General features: G+C 37.4%; 2 protein-coding genes and 1 pseudogene across 3 annotated transcripts; all 3 read right to left on the reverse strand.

Moving 5' to 3' along the window:
• Nucleotides 1-496: 496 nt before the first annotated feature.
• Nucleotides 497-4,222, reverse strand: LOC119986835. Its single transcript, XM_038831530.1, has 5 exons — nt 4,000-4,222; nt 1,897-3,919; nt 1,511-1,825; nt 1,326-1,425; nt 497-1,237 (listed from the first exon to the last, which is right to left on the reverse strand). The coding sequence occupies exons 1-5, from the start codon at nt 4,220-4,222 to the stop codon at nt 497-499; spliced, it is 3,402 nt and encodes a 1,133-aa protein (XP_038687458.1).
• Nucleotides 4,223-7,614: 3,392 nt separating this feature from the next.
• LOC119987227 lies at nt 7,615-11,131 on the reverse strand (annotated as a pseudogene).
• Nucleotides 11,132-11,561: 430 nt separating this feature from the next.
• LOC119987228 (plant UBX domain-containing protein 8-like) lies at nt 11,562-17,960 on the reverse strand. 2 transcript variants are annotated; one of them, XM_038832082.1, is made up of 11 exons: nt 17,701-17,960; nt 15,506-15,567; nt 14,677-15,229; nt 14,498-14,578; nt 14,302-14,417; nt 13,958-14,165; nt 13,651-13,848; nt 13,406-13,570; nt 12,290-12,433; nt 12,160-12,216; nt 11,562-11,976 (listed from the first exon to the last, which is right to left on the reverse strand). In XM_038832082.1, exons 1-11 carry the CDS (start codon nt 17,782-17,784, stop codon nt 11,842-11,844), a joined length of 1,803 nt encoding a protein of 600 aa, XP_038688010.1. In that variant the 5' UTR covers nt 17,785-17,960; the 3' UTR covers nt 11,562-11,841. The 2 variants fall into 2 exon arrangements, with proteins under 2 accessions (XP_038688010.1, XP_038688011.1); XM_038832083.1 differs by lacking the exon at nt 15,506-15,567.
• Nucleotides 17,961-25,940: the final 7,980 nt, after the last annotated feature.

Raw genomic sequence — 25,940 nt, forward strand, 5'->3', positions numbered from 1 at the left:
CTCTGACCTTTTTTTTGCTTAATAATAGCAACACAAAATAGTTCGTCGCCATTCAAATTTCATTCGTGACGGAAATTGATAGTCCGTCGCTATTCGAATTTCATTAGTGACGAAACTTTTGTCCGTCTCTATTCAAATAACATTAGCGACAAAAATTGATTCCGTCACTAAATTAACAAGAGTATAATATTTTTCTTCTAAATAAGATTTGTTGTTGTATAATGATTTTAAAATTTTTTGAATTTGTATAAAATAAATTAAATTATAAGTAAAGAATTTTTTTAACTTCTAAATTTTCATTTTTTATTATATAATGATTTTTTAATAATTTTCTCTTTATCTATAAGAAATTAAATAATAAGTAACATACAGTAACCTCTTTGTTTTTACTTCTAAATTCATAAGATAATTATATAATGATTTTTTTAATTTTTTTCTTTGTCTACAAGCATTTAAATAATAAGTAAAGTATTGAAAAATAAGCAAATACACATTATTAATCATCTTCATAACATTCTTCACAATTTTCTGACTCTTCCTCTATCTCCGAATCATACGATTGCAATTCTTCATCATCTTCATCATTCTCTTCCTCAATCATTAATTGTCTTGTAGAGTATTCGTCCAGAACTTCCTCGGGTTCAGCTTCATTGTCTACTAGAGAATCCAATTGGTCAGTGTCTAGTCTAACTGGCTCAACTGGAACTTCATCATCTTGAAAGGCATCATCGACTTGATTTGATTGTCCAGTAATTGTGTGCCTGGCTTTTGTCTTAATCACGGCCAACCAATCTTGTCGATCACGTATCCCTTCTGGATAAGGAGCAAAGTAAACTTGCTCTGCTTGTTGTGCAATTATAAATGGATCAAACTTGTTGTACCTTCCTCTATGTTTAACCTCGACAAGACCATTATGTTTATGGATTCGCACACCTCGATTAGGAGTTGGGTCGAACCACTCACAATTAAAAAGAACAATTTTCTTTATCGGTAGTCCTGTTAATTCCAATTGAACAATCTCTTTCAGTACTCCATAGTAGTCATTTTCTGATTGTCCATAATCGGTCCCCCGTATGCATACACCGCTATTGATTGTTGACTTGCCTTCGCTCCTCGCATCGGTGTCGAATTTGTATCCATTGACATAACACATATGCCAAATCTCAACACTCCTCAATGGTCCTCTTGCCACACTTCGTACTATGTCATCGGTTATCCCATTCTGTGGCTCATGAACCTTAAACATGAAAAATACAGGTTAATCAGCATATATTATTTTATTTTATTAAAACTATGTCATGTTATTATAATAAGCTAATACTTACGTATTGTCTGAACCATGATGCAAAACCTATCTCAATTTGATAGTCGATTGCATCGTCATTCAATGCTGGCGCTGATGCTCGCACGAAATTCGTGTACATGCTACAACAAATTAAAAATATCATTTAGAAATTCAGTTAGAGTATGATTACTCAACAAATTTTTTTAACAATTTATAATAACTTACTTGATAAAAGGTTGGACAATGTCACAATTCAGAAATAAGTATAATGTTGCTGCACTGTATTCTCTGTCAGTGAGGTAGCGCCTACCAGCTGGTCCAACAAGACGACCAGGTTGATTGAAGATTGAAATTCTAGGATACTCCTGATTGAATGTACCCCAATCTTCATTTCGAGGAACTCTGGATCGTCGAGAGATCACATTTGGTTCAAAATAATATGAACCAAACATCGATGTCTCTTCGACGATATATGCTTCACAAATGGATCCTTCCACATGAGCTTTATTTTTAACCTTCTTCTTTAAGAAATGAAGGTACCTAGTGTAAAATTTAATTGAACGTGTCATTAAATAATTGATACAGTAATAGCAATACGAAGTAAATAATACCTTTCAAAAGGATACATCCATCTATATTGTACTGGCCCACCCATCCTTGATTCGAACGGTAGATGTACAAGGACATGTTCCATAGAGTCAAAGAAAGATGGGGGAAATATACGTTCCAATTTGCAAAGGATCACAGGAATGTTGTCCTCCATGATGTGCAATTGATTCTCCCGCAGCGTGGTCGAACATATATCTCTAAAAAAGTGACTCAGCTCAGTAAGGACAGTCCAAATGGGCTCGGGCAATGCCCGAAATGCAACTGGAAGTAGGCGCTGCATGAACACATGACAATCGTGACTTTTCATCCCAAATAACTTTCCCTCCCTCATGTCTACGCATCGACCAAGGTTGGATGCATAACCGTCAGGCCACTTCAAACTCGAGACCCAAGCACAAACAGCTCTTTTCTGGTCCATGTTGAGACAAAATTGTGCTTTCGGTTTGAATGATTTACCGTTGCCATGCTCCACCAACTCTAAAGCTCTGCGTTTACAATAATTCGAAAGATCCATCCGGGACTTAACATTATCCTTGGATTTCCCCTTAACGTCCATACAAGTGTTGAAAACGTTATCAAACACATTCTTCTCAATATGCATGACATCAAGATTATGTCGTAGCAGATTGTTACACCAATAAGGCAGATCCCAGAAGATGCTCTTCTTTGTCCAATTATGTTCTTGGCCATATCCCGGTAATGATAATGGCCCAGTTTCAGTAATCTTTGGATAGTTCCAAACTCGTGCAAGCAGTTCTTCACCAGAAAAACGTGGAGGAGGTTCTGATTTCTCCACTCGATTCTTGAAAAATGCATCCTTGTTTCGTCTAAGCGGATGCTTCATAGGTAAAAACTGTCTGTGACAATCAAACCAAGAATTTTTCCTTCCATTTTTCAAGGTAAACGCCTTTGAACGCTTCATGCAGCAAGGGCATGCTAACTTCCCCTGTGTCATCCATCCAGACAGCATACCATAGGCTGGAAAGTCATTGACAGTCCACATCAACGCAGCTCTCATGATAAAGTTTTCTTTCATGGCCACATCGTAGGTTATTACACCCTCGCACCACAACAGTTTCAGCTCGTCTATCAACGGTTGGAGATAAACATCGATTCTGCTCTTCGGATTTTGGGGACCTGGAATGATTACTGTCAGGAACATAAACTCCCTTTTCATGCACATCCCAGGCGGTAAATTATAAGGAGTCAAAATGACTGGCCAACATGAGTAGTTCTTTCCAGATTGTCCAAAAGGAGTGAAACCATCTGCACATAAACCTAATCTTATGTTCCGCGGTTCTGAAGCAAAATCTTGATATGTTTGATCAAAGTGCTTCCATGTTTCTCCATCAGAAGGATGACACAACATGTCGGCCTCACTTTGATGCTCATAATGCCACCTCATCTCTTTTGCTGTCACTGTTGAACTAAAAAGTCGCTGAAGCCAGGGAATTAGTGGCAGGTACCACATACGTTTAATCGGAATCTCCTTGAAATTTCCACGTCCAGTTCTCCGAGGTTTGTAACGGTCTGCCTCGCAAAATTTGCACCGCTTCTCATTTGCGTCGTCTTTATAGAATATCATACAACCATTTGTACAACAATCGATTCGTTGATACCCAAGTCCGAGCTTAGACACCGACTTCTTGGTTTGATAGAAATTTGCAGGCATCCTATTATCTGTAGGCATCGTCTCTTTCATAAGGTGGACGACATCATCGAAACAACCCTGCGGCATATTGTAATCAGCTTTAATGCTTAAAAGCCTCATCGCAGCAGACAACTCTGAGTGCGACTTGCATCCATCCCACAATGGAGCTTGGGCAGCAGACAACATGTCAAAGAAACCTTGCGCATCGGGATTAGGAGGTTCCGGCACAAACTGTTGGTTGTAATTATCTCTTTGTAATAACTCATCCCTAACCGATGGTCCAGCAGCATCCATTACCATCTGCTCGTATGGATTGAAATTAGCTTGATCACCATCTTGCCAGTAATAATTTGCAGCATCTTCTGGCACATCAACTGATCAACAGCCGCTACATGGGGTATGTTCGACATTTCTTCACCATGAGAAGTCCAATAATAATATCCGGGCTTAAAACCTTTTTTGTATAAGTGCATCCTTATATCATCCAAACTCCGAAATCGTATGCATTTGCACTTCATACATGGACACCTTATCTTTCCTGTATTTTCAAATTCTGAATTTTTTTTACTTGCATAATCAATGAACTCCTCCACCCCACTCAAGAACTCATCAGTAATTCCCACCCGACCGGGTCCAACTCTATTGTACATCCACGTCCGATACTCAGGCACTTCCATAATAAATAAAAAACAAAATGTGAAAGGAAGAATAAGAAAGAGGGGTAGCAAGGAAGATGAATGAGATGGAGAGATTAAAAAATGAGAGAGAATGGAGCTAAGAAAATGCAAACATGAGAGAAGGGTGCAACTGGCAATGAAGACATAAAGAAAGATTTTCTGTATAAAAAATTAAAGACGAAATTTAGGGGTAGCAAAGAAGAAGAATGGGATGGAGAGATTAAAAAATGAGAGAGAATGGAGTTAAGAGAATGCAAACATGAAAGAATGGTGCAACTGACAATGAAGACCTAAAGAAAGTTTTCTGTATAAAAAAATTAGTGACGGAATTTCAATTCCGTTGCTAATTATGCAAGAAAAAAAATCTTCTGAATATTGTCAGAATAATCAATGCTGAAGAATCAATTTTTATGTCCTTACGTCCGTATAAAGCAAAATTTTATGTCCTAGATGTCAGTATAAAGCAAATTGATTTCTTTAGATAAAGCTGATTTAGCGACGGAATCTAGTTTCCATCGCTAACGTTAGTGACGGAAAGTACAATCCGTCACTAATTCAACCAAATATGCCAAAAAAACTTTTTGGCAGAAGTCAGTGTACGAAGCTTTAGCAACGGAAATTATATTCCGTCGCTAATGTTGGCGACGACAATTGTATTCCGTCGTTAACTTCGTAAAATTGAATGATATTTTTAATTCAATTGTCAGTGCACGGAATATTTACGATGGACAGAATAGTCCGTCGCTAAATTTAGCGACGACAAATAAGTTCCGTCGCTAAAATTGTGACAGAAATCCAATTTCGTCGCAAGTATTAGCGACGAAACATATTTTCCGCCCCTAATTTTACAATGTTTTCAATTTAGCGACGGAATAATATTTCCGTCACCATATTTAGCGACGAAAGAAAATATCCGTCACTAATATCCGTTGCCAACTAACGCGGTCCGAATTTGTGAGGGATTTGGCGACGAAATATATTAGCGGCGGAATTTTCCGTCATTAATTCCATCACTAAAATGCCATTGCTTTTTTTGACTTTAGCGACAGCAAGTCAATGATTTTCTGTCGCTAATTACTAATTTAGCGACGGAATAATTTCCGTCACTATTTTCCGTCACTAAATCTGTGTTTTCTTGTAGTGTAGGAAGTTGTTAAGTTTACACTTGTTATAAACAAAACCACAACCCTTAATTCTTTGGAGCATCTTAGATGATGATAGTGTTTTAGTTAGACCACGGGATCACATTCAACTATGGTGGAGAAGCACTACTGGCAGAACTAGTGGTAGAGATCCTAGTAAAAAACATTTCAATTATTCTAGTTGTGGATGTCATTCTCTGGTTCAATCATCAGGTTTTGTGGATTCCTACACTTACATCAATCAAGGGACAAGATTCACTATTAGGATGACTGACTAAGATATTTTTTATTAGGATCCTTAATATTGAGAGCCAAGGTCGGCCCGGACCCGGCCTGAAGCCCGATCCTCAAAGTAGGGCCCGGGCCTCAAAGTAGGGCCAGGGCCTGAGTGAGTTACTAAGTGACGAGGGGGCATGGTGCTCTAAATCCCACATCCCACAATTGTAGAAGTAAAGTGCAGAATATAATAAATCAAACTTTCTAATTAGTAACAAACGTTTTTCCAAAGCACAAACTTGTACAAGCTAGTGATAAGGTCTATAGAGACAAAATCGTGCGGCGAATATGGACCAACCCAAAGCATAAAAAGTATTTCTAGTGCAGAGCTGTCTTTGGTTTTATAAGTCTTATCTGTAACTTCGGTTAGTTGGTCAAAGAAAGAGAGCTTATCTTCATTTTGGTGTGGCTGTCCTTGGTTTTATAAGTCTTATCTGTAACTTCAGTTACCACCTGTTTGGCAAGGCATCGACGAGGGCGTCTCCGCTAAGCAGACCGTTGGCGTTGACCACCTTGCCAAACAGCATAGCAGACGCAGTGGAATCGCTGTCTTCCGTTGTAGGAAAATAAGCTCCCAGTATAGCGGATGTGTTGTATATTTTTTTTTTATTTTTTAAAATTATGGGGCCCACACAATTATTAAAGTTCTTTTGTCTTTTCTTAAAAACTATCAAGCGGGCATCATAATTATGGGGCCCACACAGTTTTTTCGTTAGTATTGAAAATCAATCCAATTTTTTTATTAGCATTGAAAATTAGTCCAATCACTCTACCAAACGGACCCTTAGTTGATCAAAGAAAGAGAGCTTGAGCTTATCTTCAGCTGCTGAGTTTTCAAGTTCTGTTTTCTGTGTTACTATCAAGAATTCAAGACTTTATAGGATTAGCCATATCTGGTAGGTCCAAACCCACAGCCTTTAGTAGGCAATCTCTTTGATATGAGAGAGATGCGTCATATCATGACTTTACAAGGATTAGCCATATCTAGTGGGTCCAAATCCACGGCCTTTAGTAGGCAATCTGTTTCATATGAGAGAGAGGTGTCATGTAACTCTGTGTAGACTTTGCCAAAACATATGGCCCTCTCATCTCTCTAAAACTAGGTTCACAAATCATAGTAGGAAAACTTTAGTCACACCCCAATTTGAGTTGACCATCCCTTGTAAAACTGAGTTGACGGGATGTCTTTAGTGAAAAGTGGGGTGTGACTAAAGTTTTCCATCATGGTAAGACATTTTCAGCCCATATATTGGGAATTTGGACCGGGGAGTTAGCCCAAATCTTAAGCCATTGGGTTAGACCTCCTGATACCTTATAAACCACTATTCTCCTTTCTATTTTTCCAATGCGGGACTTGAACTGCAAGCTCTTTCTCCTTCCTAACGGTGCACCTGAAAACTCCCAAGTAATAGTAAAATGTGTGGTGTGGGCTATCGGACGAGACTCCATGTAAAGGGAAGATCCACTGACATTTAAGCCAGAGCGGTTTCTCAACTCGCCATTGGATTTTCAAAGGTAATGATTTTGAGTTCATACCTTTTGGCATTGGAAGAAGAATATGCCCTGGACTACCGATGGCTGTGACGCAGGTACCCTTGTTTCTTGCTTCATTGCTCAATTTCTTTGAATGATCCCTTGCTAATGGAGCCAATTCCAGGACACTAGATATGACCGAGAAGTATGGCCTGACTTTGCAGAAGGAACAACCTCTGCTGCATATTCCCACTCCTAGAGTCGGAAAGTAAACAAAGTACAACTCCAATCCTTTGGTTTAGTCTACATGAGGTATCAGAATTATATACACCAGCATACATTTTAGGCAGTTCAGGCATCTCTAATAGAAAATAAGAACAGCTTATGGAACAAAAAAAAGGGAAATAAAATGACATTGGACCTCAATTGCTAGAATGAACTTTGCTTGTGGCAAATAATCAGATATTAAACCTTAAAATGCCCAAATAAGGACACCATGAATAAAAACACAAATCAAATGAATCATTCTTATATAATGACTTAAACAAAGGTACAAGATTTTAATTAACCTCCCACAGGGGAAAAAAATGAACAGATTGAAATAACAATGATACAAAGAATTTCATCGTATATAAAGAATCAAAGAATGAATATGAACTGACCCCAAAACCTATGTGTGTTGTGGCCTTTTCAGACTTCACTTCTGTATGAAGCTACTGTATGTATTCATACCATATCAGACTTACATATATTTTCTGCATGAAAAGAATGAAAGAATACTGGTATGTCTTCCTACCTACAAAGAATATAATGTCTTTCCTGGAAGCACAGATGGAATGATAAATGGTAAAGGAAACCAGCAGCGGACTAACTTGGTTGAGAGAAAGAGGACGAGCTGCCTGCTATGTCGATGGGTGCCCATGCTGAGACTGTGTAGAGAGGCTGATCTAGCCAACCTAGAGTCAGTGCTGCTCCATCCTGCCCTTGTTTCTTTACTCGATATTCCTCAAAAGAGTACATTTTCAACAGCATTTGGCTCTGAAGCATTTCCCTCTCACTGATTCCTGTGCATCGGAACCCTCCTTGTTCCATCAACTTTCTCCACATCACGAAACTCTCGTGTCTTTCAAACCTGTCACTACCTTCGCAAGCAACTATATTCCTAATTTCCTGAGCAAACAACTCCTCTATCTTCATCCGCATAGGACTGTCTAATGAAAGGTTAGTAGCATCAATAGAGTCAAATATGGCAGAGTAATATTTCAATGAACTGCACAATCTAGTTTCCAAGTGAGCAGAATTGTGCTCCGCTTCTTGCTCAGCCATAACTACGATGCTGGGGTTTGTGCTTCGGATAAGGCCCAAAAAATCCCCGAGTACATTCACATCGTAAAGCGTCTTGTGCAGCTGGAAAATACAATTCACAGCTACACTTTCTCTTTCCTTCACATGAAGCATCCACAGCCTAACATCTTCCAATCTGTCCACAACCGGATGAAATTCAAAAGACAGATTCAATGCCTCAGCAAATCCTGCAAGCCTATCTCCTGTTTCATTCAAATCCTGCTTGGACTCACCTATGCCAGTGATTCTAACATGGGTAGGAGGATTAGTCCTAGAGGCCAAACCCTGAAAGAAACTAGGCCATTGAAGCCCCTGCTTAATATCAAAATCTATAATGTGAACTCTTTCCTTCCCCTCAAAAGCCCTTAACAATATCTCATTCACAGTAAAATGAATGAACTTCGGAATCGGGGTTACCTGATTCAGAAACCTCAATGCTGTACCAGATTCATCATCTAGCCTGTCAAGCACTCGAGGAGGAGTTATATGAAAGATATGAGGCCAAAGCCTACTGACACGCAGAGCTAAAGCTTCAGTATAGTAGGCACTTAGACGACTAATAGGGCTTCCCTTGGGAGAAGCAACATCCCCCAATTTAGCCATGAGATGATTGAGTAATCCAACGTTCTTCAATCCTATTGCTTCTACACAAGCTGCAAGCAAGCTAACCAGCTCAAACCCTTGATTATCCTCCTGACTGGCCTCTACACCATTGCCTTCTTGTGGATAAGGCTTCCTAGAGTGATTACCAACTTCAACTTCCGATGTGCTCTCATTTAGCCAAAGGCCTAAACCATGGCTTTCTGATGATGTGCTTGAACCAGAGTCTTCCTTCCCTGGCCTGTGGCTAGTACCTGCATCTTTCTCACCATGGTCAGTGATCTCAGTTAACACTGAATCAACCCAAGGATTGTTAGACAACAGAGTGGGCGAAATCACTTCACTAGGAGCAAAGCAGACCTTCTCTTCATCGCCACCTGAATACGTCACAGGGAAAGGAACTTGATGATGATCAAGACCTGCGATGTTGGCCACTGACCATGGCAACTGAAAACTGGATTGCAACCAAAATTCCCCACTACCCAATTTGCCTAAACTCAAGCAATCTCCCCCTTCTTGATTGTCAGAAAATTCACAATTATCACTACCCTTTTTTCTCTTAGCTCTGGTAATGCAGGACTTATCAACTGCGCCCTGTTCAGCAAATCTCTTTAAACTCTTCCCCTTCTCCCAAGACTCTTCTTTGACAGTCTGTGCACTCGTAGCTAATGGCGGCACTCGACGGAGAGGCCAACATGCCTAATGGGCTGTGGCCGTGAGGTTTCTTTCCGAGAGAAAGTACAAGGCAGGTCCAGCCTCCGTGTGCTCATTGAATGGAAATGACAAGCTTGAAACTCCCCAGATGCTTCGTTCCTCAATCTATGCCTAGGTGACAGCAATGTAGAACTAGAACACCCAGCCAACATCCTCTATGAACTATTTTTTTCCTCTCTTTTTTCTGTCTGTGCACAATCCACTCACCCTATTTTGCTTCTATTCAAATCTCTATCTCTCTTTGTTTCTATGAACCCTTCTATTTAAGCTGTGAAATGTATGTGATTTTGTGTATAGATACTGATCCTATATTTTCTAGAGTCCTAAGAAATTTTTTGTATGTGTTCTTAAAATGAGAAATCAAGAGAAATATGCCATGCGAGTGTCTGATTTTTCAAACAAAACCAACAAAGAATAGGAATCCGATGAATAAAACAAAAAATCAAACAAAAGGGTTTCTTTTATAAACTTGAGTGTGTTCCTACATCAATTTGTGAGTATGCACTAATTTGTAACAAAATAGGAAAATCTATAACCCGAGCCCCCGAAAGAATGAAAGAATTCAAGACTAATTGGATTTACCTACCAGAAAAGAATCATCGGATTCCAAAACAATCAAAGATAGTTCATTGCAGAAAGCCCTGATTTCTCTTCACGCCATGAATGGAAAAGAAGAGACATACTTGCTCAAATCTGCGGATGCAATGAAGGCAAACCTTGAAACCCATATCAACATTCGAATGCAGAAACATGGCCATGGCAGCCAAAACAGAATGGCAAGAAAAACCCAGAAATCCCAGCTCTAATCTACAAGCTCCTTAAACATGCATGCATCACAAGTTCAACTACCCAATGAAACCATACACCATTGAAAGGTTGCGTTTTTTTATGTACCAAGGGACTCTGTATTTTTTTGTTTCAGTCTCTCCCTCTCCCTCTCACTCTCAGTATTCTACTACCACACCCACACTACACTACCACTACAACTACTACAAACTTCCATGGCTGTCCCTATCTTCGCTTTTTCTAAAGCCTGCGATTGATAAAAGGCCACAAAAGGGCGTTCGAGAAGTCTTGGGAAGCAATGTCCTGAGCCGTTGGATCTTGATCCGACGGTGGTCAATGAGAAGCAATATTACCGTTGTAAGATGTCGGTGTAATATGACCGTTGGGGGAAGTTGGTGCACGGGACGGAGTATGGCTTGATGATGTGGATTTTTTTTTTTTTGTGTCGTGTCGTGGTATTGGATTCAGGTGCCATGCACGTGTCTACCCGTTCACTTTACCGTTGGCTGACATCACATCATCCGTATGGTCTTTAAATGCTGCAGAGTACAGACTGAGATTCGCATCATTTCATCTTTTTGTGTTCCTTACTTTGTCGCCTAATATAAAAAAAACCAAGACACGTGGCGCCCCACAAATCCAAATTATTTTAATTGATGACGTGTGGACTAGCAACTGAGATTTCGTCTTTCTTTGACTCTCTTTCCATTAAATAAGGATATTCTAGTCATTTCCTGGTGAGCATAGCTTCTAAAGGCCCGACAACAGTGTTACATCAGGCCCATTGGTCCACACTCAGATTGTTAAGGTTTTTTTTTCACAATTGGCCCACATACGGTTACATCAGGCCCAATGGCCCACATCAGCTTCATCGCCATAACCAAGCAACCAAGCTTTATGAAAAATGCAATTTCGCAAAGTCACAAGAGAATCCAGTAGGGGCAGTCATTCATTCCCTGAACAGCTTTATGAAAAAGCTGTTCATGAAAAATGCAATTTCGCAAAGTCACAAGAGAATCCAGTAGAGGCAGTCATTCATTCCCTGAACATGACCAAGAAACTTGAAGTTCTATCATTTTTTCTCTCCATATCATGAATAAATATAAATATACACAAGAACTCCCCAGCAGCGCCAATAACTATTCCACCCTTTCATGCCAGGTTGAATTTGTTCATCTACCCTAAATTTCATGCGCACCGTCCAAACCTTAAACCCAAGTGAAATCCCAGATTTCCTCCATCACTTCATATCATACCAAACTCAAATGATAAATACGTGATTTTCTACAATTGTGAAGCACTTAGGCATTCCCAAATCAATTCCAGAAACAAGGCTTCTTGTTTACTAGTCAGGCCAAGTTCGTTCAACGTCAAAGCGCTATCGCCAACACTAAAAGCACGCCTTGGATACGGCCTCACCTGTTCCAGGTAATAAACATGTTTTCAGAGGCGCATATAAAAAAAAAAACAAAAAAAAAAAAAACAACTTATCTCAATATTCTATTTAGACCATCTTCAGGCATGCATACATCTGCACGCTGCATTCCTAATACAGCAAACTGACGACAAGTTCTACTAAGGGGAGGACAGCTAAGGAATTACCAGTCTGTAAGTGCCAGGCTTGACTCCTCTACCAATATCTATGAAGTCAAAGAGAGACTGCAAAAACAAGTAGATTGAGAGAGTGCACAGCAAAAACTAACCAATTCACTACACTTTCAAGACATATTACCTGTAGCTTGTCAGACTTCAGAAAACGCCTGCCACGTCTGCTTCCGTCAGGCATTCGTACCAAAAGGGTTATAGCATTCTCATCCTCCAGTGACGGTTCCTGAGGCAGCGAAGCTTCTTTTGCTTCTAGTAGCCTTTCAAGTTCCTGCTAGGACATACAAGGCAACAATGAAGATACATAGGAGCAGTATTTAGTACATAGAATGGTTGCATCTTTTCCAGTAGGAAACATGCAATTACAGTATACTCAATTGGCCATGAAGGGGGCATGCAATCCCTTTCCAAACAGATAATTGGCACCAGTACACTTGTCAAGCAATGAACATATCTATTTCCTTATCCTACTTGTCTCTAAATAGCAACTCCTATTAGACGAAATTAAAAATGTGATTTTCACCAAACAGCAGCAGTGTGAAAAAGTCATCAATACTATTTCACGGTAAGTACTCTTTCTTTTATTTTTTTTGGGATATAATTCTCATTTTAACATTCTTCAATTTAGCCATTTAATAATCTTAGAAAAAAATTTAGGGTAATTACTTTTTTAGAAAAACTTAACATAAATCTATGATGATAACAATTATATAAGATTTTATCATCTTTATTAGAAACTTTCATGTTGTGGGCCTTATGGCATTAATGTTTCAGAATTGGCATTTTTCAGAATGTGCCTACTCTATCTTCTAAGCATGTACTTCAGATGTGTGGTATGATCGTCTTTACTCTTTACAAAGAAAGTAAATAAAATCAGCAGCAACAAATGTTGTTTAGATTTCTACCTTACGGTCCTTACAAGCTTTAGATTAAAAAAGATACATATATAAGAAGGTATTTCATGGTTATTTTACTTCTCACAAGACAGTTAAAACATAAAATTATTGAGATAATATAAATTAAGCATCTTAAATATATAGGGCCACGTTTCTAGAAATGCATCTCAAGAAATGCTTATCCCCAGTGAAAGTTTGACAGGAAAAAAAACTTCTACAAAAACAAATCAGGCCCTCACTGCACCACAAAAATTTTAAGGTAAACAACACCCAGTGTAAAATGCTTCAGCTTAGTAAAAAGTTCCATGTAGTCTTGCATTATCAATTATATATAATATAAGCAGTACCTGCTGTTCCTCCAACTTCCTACGAGATTCTTCCTCTTTTTGTTTCTCTTCTTCAAGAGCTGCTTTTCTAGTCACATCTTCTTGTAGACGACGTGCTTCAGCTTCTTCCATGGTCTTCAACTCTTTCTCTCGGTCAGCTTGCAATGATGCTAAATACTCATCATCCTGCAAGTGTTGAAAATCAGCCAAATTTTCAAGGACCAGATTGTAGCAACTGAATTTCCAATTTGTACGTGGAAATCAACCTGTTGTTCTCGTATCAAACGCGCTTCCAAAGGGGGTGATGGTGGACGAGGAACTGGCCGAGGATAAGGGCGAGATGCTTGCATGGTCTGATGTGGTGCATATGGAAAATTATACCCAGTCCCTTCAGGTATTCCGCCAAACATTGCAGCCTCAAGCATGACTGCTTCGTCATGCTCCACGGAAGAGAGGCCTCCCCACTTCAATTCACCAGACAGAAAATATATAAAGTATTAGCTCACTGAAGGAAAAATAATTTTATCAATTAAGAACATAAGAGTTTTAATATCCTAATATGGCCTTACATACCTCATCAGAAGGGAAGGCATCTCCATTGCGCTGTGGATGGTCATCAGTATCAAGCAGTCCAGGGCTTGATGGTGGACTATCCTCAACAACTCCTACTCTAGCAAATTCCACAAGGCCAGAAGGCATTCTTCGAGGCCTGTGCCTAATAAGAGGCTGCTCATCCACATCTTCCATTTCATCTGGGACATATGAACTCCCTGCCTCCATCCTACATAATTACATACATCCTCTCATATTGACCAGCAATAGAGCAGAGTATATACATGCATGCTTACACCCTTACAGGAACAAACCTATGCCGATCATTAGTTCATATACAATAATAGGAATAAGGAAAAGAATACCTTCCATTTGACACAGCTATTTTGTCAAGTTCCACCTCAGCCGGATTAGAGGTTCCCAATTCTTCAGCTCCAGCTTTTCCTCCCAGCTCATGCAATGATTTCTCCTGCTCTGTTGTCTATATCCATTTCATACTGAGTTCAACGAAAATAGACACGGCCAAATAATTGTAAGAATCAAAAATCGAAAGGAATAAACCTTCAATGACAATGAGACTGCATGCTCAAGGTCTGAATCTAAGTGAGATTGCCTTTGTGGAGACCCAAAATCACCCAAATCCTGCACATAGTAAAGTATGTTGTCATACAAGGCAGAGATAGTCATATAGATCCTAGTTTGTACCCAAGCTGTAAACTACAGCAGTCCATCTGAACTACCTGTTTCGAAGCCTCAATAGCTGCTCGAATCATTTCTTCTTCTATGTCATTTCTATGGTCTGGATATCTATCAAACAGTGGAGCACTTGGCCTAATATGAGTATTATCAGAACTATCATCTCTTGATTCATTTTGCGGATCTACCTTTGGGGTTGGCACAGCTGGAGTATTCTCGTCATCTTCATCACCAATGATAACAGTCCCACGAACATCTTCATCATGTGTATGATCAGTGTCAGCTACATCTTCAATGACAGGGGCATGGCCAGCGCGCCTTGATGACTCATTACCATCCTTAACCTCTATAGGAATCTCCCTAACCTCCCTTGGGTGAGTAACAAATGGCTCACTGTTCATAAGATCAGAACCAGGGTCAAATAAACTTCTACCGAAGCTTGGATCCAGAAGTGAAAATGGATTCACAGCTCCTGCCACAGATGGAAGTGGCAAAGAGGGTCTTGTAGGTTCAGTTGGAAGCAGATCATCTGTTTCCATGAGATCATCTGTTTCCACGATATCATCTTGAGGAGCAACAAAAGATGCTTCACGCCCACTGGACATCAAAGAGAAAAAGGGGTAAGATAGAATGAAAAAAAAGAAGCATAAGATACTGATGTAGGATGAGTTTAGTAGTTTTATAATAATTAAACTAAGTCTCTCTCCTAATTATTATAAAACTACTAAACTCGTGTCCTACATTAGATACTGTAGACATTAAAAACTGCAGAGTGCACGGTGCGAGAGAATAATTTTAATGCACATACTTGTGTGAACAAAAAATGTAAATAGTAATGAAAGATGGAAGATTAAAGTAGCATAATTCACAGACATGTTTCGATCTCGTTCATTGAAATGTGCATTAACAGCTGCATTGAGATCACCTCCATGACCCTGATTGCAAGAAGAATAATAGAAACTTAAATATAACAGCCAACTTAAGTTTCAGAATATATCTCAGAAGTCAGATGATAACAATGAGTCAACAAGTAACTAGAAGTCAAGCTGAAAGGGAGAGAGACAGAGACACAGAGAGAGAGAGGGAGAGAGAGTCACCTGAACCTTAAACTGGCTAAATATATAACAAAAAACAATTACTACAGAATCTCTGGAAAATGCATATAAATTTATATAAAGCACCAGATGTAGTGGTTATGCTATTATTATTGAGACTCACATGAAAGAGATCTCTCAACTACCCTAGGATAACTAACAGGGGCAATCATTTTTGGATATCGTAAGGAGAAACTAACTCAATGTGAAAAGTAACCTATGGATTCATATCAGGAAAGGATGGCGTTCTTGGTATCAACATGTTTCTTTTAAAGTGGGGGCAGGTACTGGAATTAGTTTCTGGCAGGATAAGTGGATCAACAATATCCCTTTGAAGTCCCAATTCCCTATTCTCTTTGGGCTGGCTAGTAGGAAAGAGGCTTTGGTCAGTGACCTCTCTGATGGTGTTTCCTGGACAGTTGTTTTCATTAGGGAAGCTCAAGATTGGGAGCTGGACCTTTTTTTGTCTTCCCGGAAGACCCTTTACGATCACTTGCCTAGCTGTTACAATGAAGAAGATAAGATGTGCTGGCTTCTCTCCTCAGACTCAACTTTCTCGGTTAAATCGTTCTATTCTCATCTCCTGTTGGCCAACCGAAGGGTTGAGTCTCCGAGCAAGTTTTGGAATTGCATGTGGCACTCCCCTTGTCCTCCTAAAGTCTCTTTCTTCTTTTGGGAGGCGCTTTGGGATAGGATCCTTCAATTGATAATCTAAAAAGAAGGGGTTTCTTATGGCCTAGAAGATGTGTTCTTTGCAAATCTGAAGAAGAAACTATCTCTCATCTCCTGTTGCATTGTACTTGGGTGGCAAAGGTTTGGGGCGCGATCTGGAACTTGATGCGTGTCATTTGGGTGCCTTCTAAGAATCTAAACTCTGAATTGGAGGCTTGGCATTTCTGTCTGTGATTTCACTCTCTCCCCAAATAGATATTAACCTAATTAAGTGGGCAGGTGACACCAAAGTCGTATTCACATGTATTTCAGGAAACAAAGAAGAATAAGCATGCGCCATCCTGACATTGCAACTCTAGATATCCAATTTTACTCTACCATCAGCCATTTTAAAGGGAGCATAATCTGTGGAAGCTAGTTGATCACTAAATCATGTTGGTACGCCCACAACTGTATTACTATAATCTAAATATCTATCCTCAACAACCATAACGCCCGCTGCTGCCATTAAAACTACGTATTATCTCATATTGTTTTTCTATCATCCTGCATATACCGAACAAAACCTAGCATCAGGAACTTCTTAAAGACTATATTTACATTCCTACAGAAGTGAATTACATACAGAATCTTTATTCCAATTAACTGCACAATGACAAAACCTATCAAATAAAAAAAAGTGAAGTTAAATTACAACTTATAATGCATTCAAAACAAAAAGAAAGCAATATCTTATAACAATCCAATTCCAACACGTAAAAAGTAGACCTCCGTAGATAATAAGATAATTCACATGTAATTATTTGAAACTAGTCCTCCGGAAAGAAAAGAATAAAATACAGTAAAAATTTAGGCACACATTCATCACTACCAAAAAATAAGCAACAACGTCCACACACAAGAAATAAGTCCTAAAGTAAAAGCCCCAATATTTCCCGTCCTCCATATTCAAACAACCAACAGATATAACTCACTTCTCAGACAACTGAATTTTGAGTATCTACAAACACTGAAAATTCGATCTTCAACTTCTAAAAGACATAAAGGTCTAATTACTATTCCGACTGTTGAAATCCAAGCGATTAACCTCAGTCAATAAACCGAAATATAAAATAGATGTAAATAAACCAACAATGTGTCCCCCAATTGAAACCCTAATTACAAGCCGATTACACCATCCAACAATCCCCAAAAAAACTTGTAGAACCGATCAGCACAGATTAATTGATTGATTGCAAACAGAATTCCTCAGAAAAAGCCAATCAATCAAATATACAAATTAGCGAGAACACACATGATTACCTCAAGCCTTTGTACAGCGACAGCTTCAGGTAGACCAGTGATGCTCATGAACGTCTCGATTGCTTCTTGATTAGGTCTCGCCATTCCGTCAGAATTTTGAGCTATTTTTCTCCCTTTACACTATTTGTGTTGTAGTTTAGTTTCTTTTGTGGGAAGAAAAAGATATGGCGTTTATGTTTGTTTGGATCGACGGTTTTGGAGGTAGGGAAGAACAGTGAAAAGGAAAGAAGAGAAGGGAAGAGAATGGATTTGAGAATACGTCTCCTCTCTCAGGAATGATTTAATTTATTAGTTTATCTTTTTATCATTTATATTTAAGTATTATATGTGAGGATAAAATAGGTTTTTAATTTATATAAGTATTATGTGTGAGGACAAAATAGATTTTTAATTTATAAATAATTTAATTAGTCACATTTTCCTTCAAATGACTCTATTTTGAAGATGAATAATTTTGAAAAAAATTTAATAAAATATTTTTTTAATTTTTTATAAACTATTTAAATAAAAAAATTGAACCCTTCCCCCTCTACAAATCCCTCAATCCAAACACCCTAAACTCTTTTAGGGGTAACCCAAGCCGAGACTTACATATATTTCTCCAATGTTCCACGTTTCCTCTGGTTGTGCCGCCCGCTTGGTTGGCAAGGTGTTTTTGGTCATTTAACACTTTCAAGGCTGCGTTTGTTTACTTCTCTAAGAGTGTGTATGGATTGAGAGATTTGGGGGGAAGGGAAGAGAAGGGAAAGGGAAGGAAGAGAAGGGAAGAGAATGGAAGGGAAAATACATTTCCCTTTCTCATGTTTGGATAGATAAAAAAAGAAAAGGAAAGAAAAGTAGTTTAATTTACTAGTTTATCCTTATTATTTATGTTTAAGTGTTATGTCTAAGGGTAAAATAGGTTTTAAACTTATAAGTAACTTAATTAGTAATCTCTTCCCTCCAAATTACTCCATTTTGGGAGGAAAGAATTTTGACAAAAATTTAAAGAAATATTCCTCCCAAATCCCCTCAAATCCCTCCCCTCAATTTTTTATAAACTATCCAAACAAGGGAATTGGAAGGAAACTCTATTTCCCTTCTCTTCCCTCCCCTCCAAATCCCTCAATCCAAACACACTCTAAATGTTGTTGGTTGTGAGAAATGACTATTGTGCCATTGCTAAAAAAATCCAAGTCCATAATGTTTGGGGTCGTGAATTGTAATTTCACTTGCTATACAAGTCTCTTCATAATTTGTAGGTTTTTTACCCAAAAAAAATTACATAAGAATTTGATAATGAATCGAATTCCCAAGTTGGTATATTGCTTTACCCTTATAGTTCATTAAAATGGACATCCAACACATTTTTAAAACTGTGAAGTGTTGTGAAGTGTTGTGTGGTGATGTGAGGTGAATTGGAATCAGAAGTTGTTTGGCGCGTCACTTTTAAAACTGTTGTGCTGTGCTGTGAGGTGCGTTTGACGTATCTAAATTACGGTTACATTAGATGACTAATAATATTAATATAAAATCACTTAACATTTACATTGTACATTAATCTAAAATAAAATAGTTGACCTAATTTGATTACGTGAGACAATTCAACATATATTGTAAGCGTTTGAGGGTGCGGTGAGGTGAGGTGAGGTGTTGCGAGGTAAAAAGCCGTGGTGCTCTAAGATGAGTTTTGTTGTAAAAGCGATTGACGTGTCACAAAAAACTGTGGTGCTGTGAGGTGAGGTGCACCTGAACGCAGTGCAAACACATTGCCGAACACATACATAGTATTAAGAGTGTGAAAGTTTTGACGTAGTTTTTTGTGCAAATAAAAAACCAAAAAGTATTCCAAAACAACTTGAGTTTAGGTGGCAATGAAATGTCAACATGACATGAACTAAAATAAAAGGCAATCCCTCTTTTAAGTCATTACATATAATGTTTTATGGGGGCATTTGTTGCCGCAAAAGAGTTCATTGTTGCCGCTAAAATCATTAAGCGACGACAAATACATATGGCGAAGTGACATTGTTGTCGTAAAATAATAGTATTTTGAGAAGGAGGAGTTATGATGGCAAAAAAAAGTATTTTAACTGAACTAAAAACAAGATGGTTGTCTAACCATAAAAAAAAAAGAACCCTAGCAGCCCCTTTCTCAAAATTCTCTCAATTGCAGAAGATATTTTTTCAAGACTAGAGGGAGAAGGCGACGAGCCTCCCACCTTTCCTCCGCCTCCCCTGGAATAAATATGTTGTTTTCTTTCTATTTTTATGCTGAATAAAGATTGTTTCGAGGTTTCTTCACCATATCGTCTATCATGGAGGTGAAATATAAATCTTCTCATCCATCTATCGTGGATTCTTCATCACACTAGTTCTTCTGGTATGTTTCAGAGATACATATCTTATGTACAGTGATGAGGCTCCTAGATCTGATTGAGATCAATCTTTTTTTGATAAAGAGGAAGTCAAAAACCTAGATCCAATCCATATGTGTTATATCTATTTTATGTTTGTTGTTTAGTTTGTTCGGGTACATCTCGGGACATTGTTATTTTAGTTTGTCCGGTTTCATCCCGGGACACTATTGTCATCTCAATGTTGTCCGGTATTTGTTTGTTTTTTGTTATTCTTGAATCATAGTGCCTACTTTCTTTAATTTTAGTTTGTAATTTCCTAGGCTAACACGGTACTAGGTGTAACTTTGCTTTTATGGAATGAATTGTTGGGTTTATACTCTTTTAAAAATAAACAAGATAGTAGTTAATGTACACAAAAGGCCCATACACGCATACTATGGGCCTTTTGTGTACAATAATAATTGTAAATTATTATTGAATAATCTTTTTTTTCTTTAGGAGGAAAATTCATTAAAAAAAATTATTATTGAATAATCTTGTTATTACACCTAGGTTGGATTTCTAATTATGTTAAATCTCAATCGGACTATACTTATATAGTTATATATGAGAGATGCTCAAATACGTACACCCATAAGTTTAAAACTTTACGGACGTGTTTATTTTTTTCTCACAGAAATGGGGCTCCACAGAAAAATTATTGCCAAAATTTTTTTAAAGCCAAAACCAGTGGACGTCCGCAAGTTTAAAAGACATCCGCATGTGAGATTTTTTCTATATCCTTATAACATTTGTATCAAAAATAAAAACAATTCATAAAACTTAATGAATTGATTGGCATGAGAGTTTGGAATTGTTGGAGAGGGCGGGGGAGGAGATTGGAAAAGTTGGGAAGAAGAAGAAGATTCGAATTTCAAAATTTTACTTGAGGGGAGGGTTTATATACATGGAGGTGTTGGTATATATCGTGTCAGTTTGGCAGAGCGGCTCCGCGGTGCCAAACAGGCCAGCCGCTGCCTTCTTTTTTTTTTTTTCATTTTTCTGTTGTGGGACCCACCCCCATCATGATATTTTTTCACTTTTTACATAATTTAATGTGGGTCCCACAACTTAATCATATATATTTAATATATTATTTAGTTTTATAAATATTTTTGCCAATAAATTTAATATTTATAATTAATATTATAAAAATTAATTTAATATTTATAAAATAAATAAAATACACATTAATGATCTTCATATAAAAACTTATTATTTTATTTATTTGACTAATTAAAATTTTCAATTTTGATAAAAAAAAATTCTAATATAGTTAAATTAATTTCAATAATAAATTATATTTATTAAATTAACTTTAATAACAAAATGATTAACAAATGATTATTAAATTCAAAATAATACTTTTAGTCAACAGTTTTTCCGCTAGCGTCAGTTTTTAATTCACCAAACACCTCACAGCATATTTCACAGCTTTAAGCTCAGCATATTTTTCACAGCATTTCCGCTAGCATTGAAAATCAATTTTTCCGCTGTGTCAAACTGAGCCATCGTCTTATTGGTACAGTAGAATAGAAGCGTAGAGAATTTCAACATTTAAATTTTCACTTTATAAATCCATATTCTATACACTTCAACCCTAGTATATATATTTCTACAGATACATGGGAAAGAGTGATGTAGAACATCTTGAGGACATTTTATGAAGCAATTGGACCACTATAAGAAGAATAAGAGGGCCCGGTAGTTTTGTTTGTTTTTTCTAGTATTTCTAAGTTTCCATGATTGTTTAGGAGTCATAAGTCTTAGCTATTTCTGATTAGTATCATCTGATTTTAGGAGTAATAATACTAGTTAATTTCTTATTTTAGGAGCCCTATAAAAGGGCCGCCTAATGTAACGTTTTATGCATGCTTTTATTCTAAAATTTTCTTCAGTAAAAACTGATTCACGTCTGCAGCTCTCTGTTAGGGACTTTGCTTGATTTTTTTTGGGTTTTGATGTGATCAAATCCCTTCTTACTAACTTCCGTTCTGCGTCAGAGAGAAAGAACAACGTATGACTATAGCTAGGGCTGTTTGGAAGGTGAACTAATTCAATCAATGAAGACCAAAGTTTCCCTTTTTAAATTGGGCTTAAAGACCATTATTATTAATGCTAGTCACTTTGATAACTACAAATGGTTTCTGTAGGCTCTCTCTATTGCTTTTTCGATCACTTTGCCAGATTCTCTTCTTTTCCAAGTAAAGAAAGTAAAGATTTTTTTTTTTTGAAAAACCAGAAAAAGTAAGAAAAACTTTCAAGTTTCTAGCCAACAAGGTTTAGAGATTTCATAATTTCACATTCTAACGTCAAAAAGACAAAAACAATGAATTTACATCATTCGATTCTCTTCTTCAAGAAAATAAAGGTCCCATATGCATAAAGGTTATGAAAATAAACAAAGTCAAGATAGATAACTTACTGAAACATTTTTGATAGTCATGGAAAACGAACGATGTGAGGAAGTGATGTAACTTATCAAAGGAAAATAGAGTTATACCCGCAAGTTTTTATAAATTTTGTCCTTGACACTATCCTTTATCAGTGAAAACTTTTTCAAATTTAGTGGAGCATACTGATCATGAATTAATAACTTAGTTCCGAAGAGAACTTTGCTGCAGGTTCATCAATTGATACTCCGACATCCTCTGATGTAAACCATTTCTTGTCGTTCTATAAATCGCGGTAAAAATGATAATCCGCTTCTAGCTGGATGAGCTAGGCATCCATCCGTGCCAAATCTAGGCAAAGACTAGGTCAATCCTTTAACAAGGAATACAATTACAGAAATTAAGAGGAGGAAAACTCCCACTTTTTCTTGTGATAGGCCATCTGCCTCGAGTAGAAATGGTATTCAATCTCGTTTTGATTCCTTGAAAGAGACAGCGTAACTGTCTTGTGGTCCTGATAGGAGTGGGTGGCTACATAAAATTCATGATAGGAGTGGATTAAGGTTAAGGTTCCTTGACAGAGTCTAGGGATTTTAGAAACTTGCTTTATTTGTCTTCTTATATCAAGTTTTATTCCATTGTTTTAAAGTAGTATATCATGTTATTACATTGTTTTTGATATAATTATATCAACTGTAATTCCATTGTATTTGCATGTAATTCTAAAATGATATGTAATTCCAATATTGTTTTTGAGATTTAGACAATAAATCCATTGCCTTTTGTATTCCAAACAATAATTTCATTGTTTTTTTTATATAATTACATTATTTTCAATATTTTTAAATAAAATAATGAGATTGTTCATGTTATACCTGTAATTAAATAGTTTTCAAGAACATTGGGATTATAAAAAGAACACGTATGACTCAAGGATTATGCAATACAATTGGTCAATTCTAATTATTTGTCAATAAATATATGTTAAACTATCAAATTTCAATTAATTATTTTAAATTAACAATGATTTCTCATGCTATACATGTAATTTCATTGTTTTAAAAAATAGAATTTCAATAAGAAGATAGAAAATAAAAATTTATACTTCTTTGGAATTTCATTTTTTTAAGGCATGATTTCAATGTTTTAGTAAACTTCACTTGAGTGGTTGTTGTCTTATTTTTATTTTATTTGTTTTGTCAAAGGTACTCAATAACAATTACGTTCATACTCTTCAGCATGATCGAACGAGAGCATGTTACACCGGACTTCGTCGAATTAAACAGACAAACATGAAAAAACAATATGAACAAAGTAGATCTGACTCTTTGAGAACTCCTCCGAACATATTTGAAAGTATATCAAGATCTATATTCAAATCCAACTTCACCGAAATAATGACTATATATCCATACTTGATCTTGGAGTTTGAAACTCAGAGCGTGCTAAAGATTTTCTGATTATACATTGTTCTGAAAGCAAAATCATATCCCAAACGGAATTCTGGTGAGAAAACCATGATCTGTCTCTAGTCCTTATTCGCAACAAACTAAAAGAAAAACAAAAAAAAGAAAAAAGAAGGAGAATGGAGGAGGAGAGGAAGATGGAGGCCTTCGCTAATTAAATGCCTTTTACTGTATATATAAGGTATACAGTGTTAATTGACCTGAAAAAAGTAATTGTGGGCCCCGTATATACATTGAGCCAACAATATATTTACATGCATGTGATGTGGCTCTGCAAGTCTTTATAATTTTGGGAAAATAACATCTAACGTAGCCTTGTGAGTTGTGAACATTTTATGATACATCATGCTATTAGCCGATTAGGGCATCTTAGTGAACCAAACAAAACTAGTGCTATCAACATTTCATTTTGCTGCTTTACATTGTCCATTAACTTAGGCTTAAATTAATGTCAACCGACTGACCAGCAAGCAATTAATATATTTTAGCAGGTTAGTAAATAAAGTGTAGCTAATTGACCTAGCTAATAAGACCCTGCCAAATACTTTGCCTCATATTTCCTAATGTTCACTGACTTCCTTGGCAGATCATTTTGGTACGTAATAAAAGGAAAGACTTGCTTAATTTTATTGAATTATGGGACCATTTGCTTAACTTAGTTTTCCCAGTAGCCTGAATAAGAATTGCAGTGATAATATCTGCAAGCACCAAAAGCAAATTGTATCCGAAAAGGTGTCTCATCAAGCACATGATTGAAACAAAAATATCCACTGCCTTGTCTTATATATTATATTTCCAAACAGGGACAAAGATATGATGTATATCTGAGTTTATTGATTAAATAAGAACCACATCAGAGAATCCAAAAACAAAACCAAAGAAAATACTTGGAGCTCAGGACCTCACAACAACACCACCCAGAGATAAAAACCCCTGAAAAAACAAAGGGCCCAAACCACCAACTTAAAAACAAGTCTGAGAGCTTCCTAACGAGTTTTGAAGACTAGCCTGAGGACTTCCTGGGAAGAAACTGACGGCTAAGCTGGAGCTACTTCCTTCTTTGTCAGAATGAACTTCTTCAGAGGAGATCTGGTATGTCATCTTGCTTAGTTAGGTTGGTCGAGAAATCCGGTGTTGAGAAAGAAATCCCAGGCTATTGATTACTTTCTCTCCCCTACATTCTCTCCTTTATGGCTCAACTTCCTGGTTTGAAGGTTCAAACCACTTTTATGCGCATTACGCGTGTTTGAAGATGGATCTATGCCCTTCTACTGTGACAATACATACAAATTATGTTGCAAACGATCCTGTCTTCTTAGCTTTTTTGGCGCGCTGCGTTTGATTCCTTCCCGCCCTTCCTTTCATAGAGGAAGGACTTTCTAGCTAGTTCAGTTCTTCATATTGGAAAATAATCTTTACCTTCTTCAGCGCTTGTAGTTTCGGGGTATATTAGGGGTGTCCCTTTCTAAAACTTCACTTATATAGGCCAGTACGTTAAAGCGAGGTGCATCACTTTGCTAGTGTTTTCAGCATCTTCCTTGCACTAAGCGGTTGCACCCTTGCTCTCCTCCCCCTATAGTTTTTGTTTGAGATGAGCTTCCCGCTTTGAGCAGAGCCAAGAGCAACCCGATCTTGGAATTTTTTGCGTTATACATATGATTTTCTTCTAAGGAGTCGGCGGGAGAACGAACTTCTGCTACACGAGGACTCGGGCGACTCTCCTAATGGATGACCTTTTGTATAATCTTAATTGTGCTTGTGTTTTAGCTAAAAAGTACGATTTACTATTGTCTTCTACTTCACCTTTTTTTTTTTTTTTTTTTCATGAAAAAGGTGGATCGCTCAGGAGAGCTTTCCATGAGCAATGCTAGTGATATGGAGACTGAGCGAGGAGTATGCACAAGCAGCACAACTATCAGAGCAGTACTACCTGGTGGTGCTCGGGAGTTAAGACGTGTTCGTTTCAGGTAAATTTTCTTCCTTTCTCACTCTGATTGTTTGTG

The sequence above is a fragment of the Tripterygium wilfordii genome, chromosome 20, assembly GCF_013401445.1.
Source record: "Tripterygium wilfordii isolate XIE 37 chromosome 20, ASM1340144v1, whole genome shotgun sequence".
NCBI lineage: Eukaryota > Viridiplantae > Streptophyta > Magnoliopsida > Celastrales > Celastraceae > Tripterygium > Tripterygium wilfordii.

Bases quoted from the DNA above. Each gene is read 5' to 3' on its own strand.
- LOC119986835 (XM_038831530.1), bottom strand. From the start codon at position 4,222: ATGGAAGTGCCTGAGTATCGGACGTGGATGTACAATAGAGTTGGACCC. The intron at 3,920-3,999 runs GTTTTAAGCCCG...GCTGTTGATCAG, and splicing joins GATGCACTTATACAAAAAAG to TTGATGTGCCAGAAGATGCT. The intron at 1,426-1,510 runs GTAAGTTATTAT...AATTTGTTGTAG, and splicing joins ATTGTCCAACCTTTTATCAA to CATGTACACGAATTTCGTGC.
- LOC119987228 (XM_038832082.1), bottom strand. From the start codon at position 17,784: ATGGCGAGACCTAATCAAGAAGCAATCGAGACGTTCATGAGCATCACT. The intron at 14,418-14,497 runs GTTTATTCCTTT...AAATGGATATAG, and splicing joins CAGTCTCATTGTCATTGAAG to ACAACAGAGCAGGAGAAATC. The intron at 12,217-12,289 runs GTAATATGTCTT...TTGTTTTTGCAG, and splicing joins TGAAGTCTGACAAGCTACAG to TCTCTCTTTGACTTCATAGA.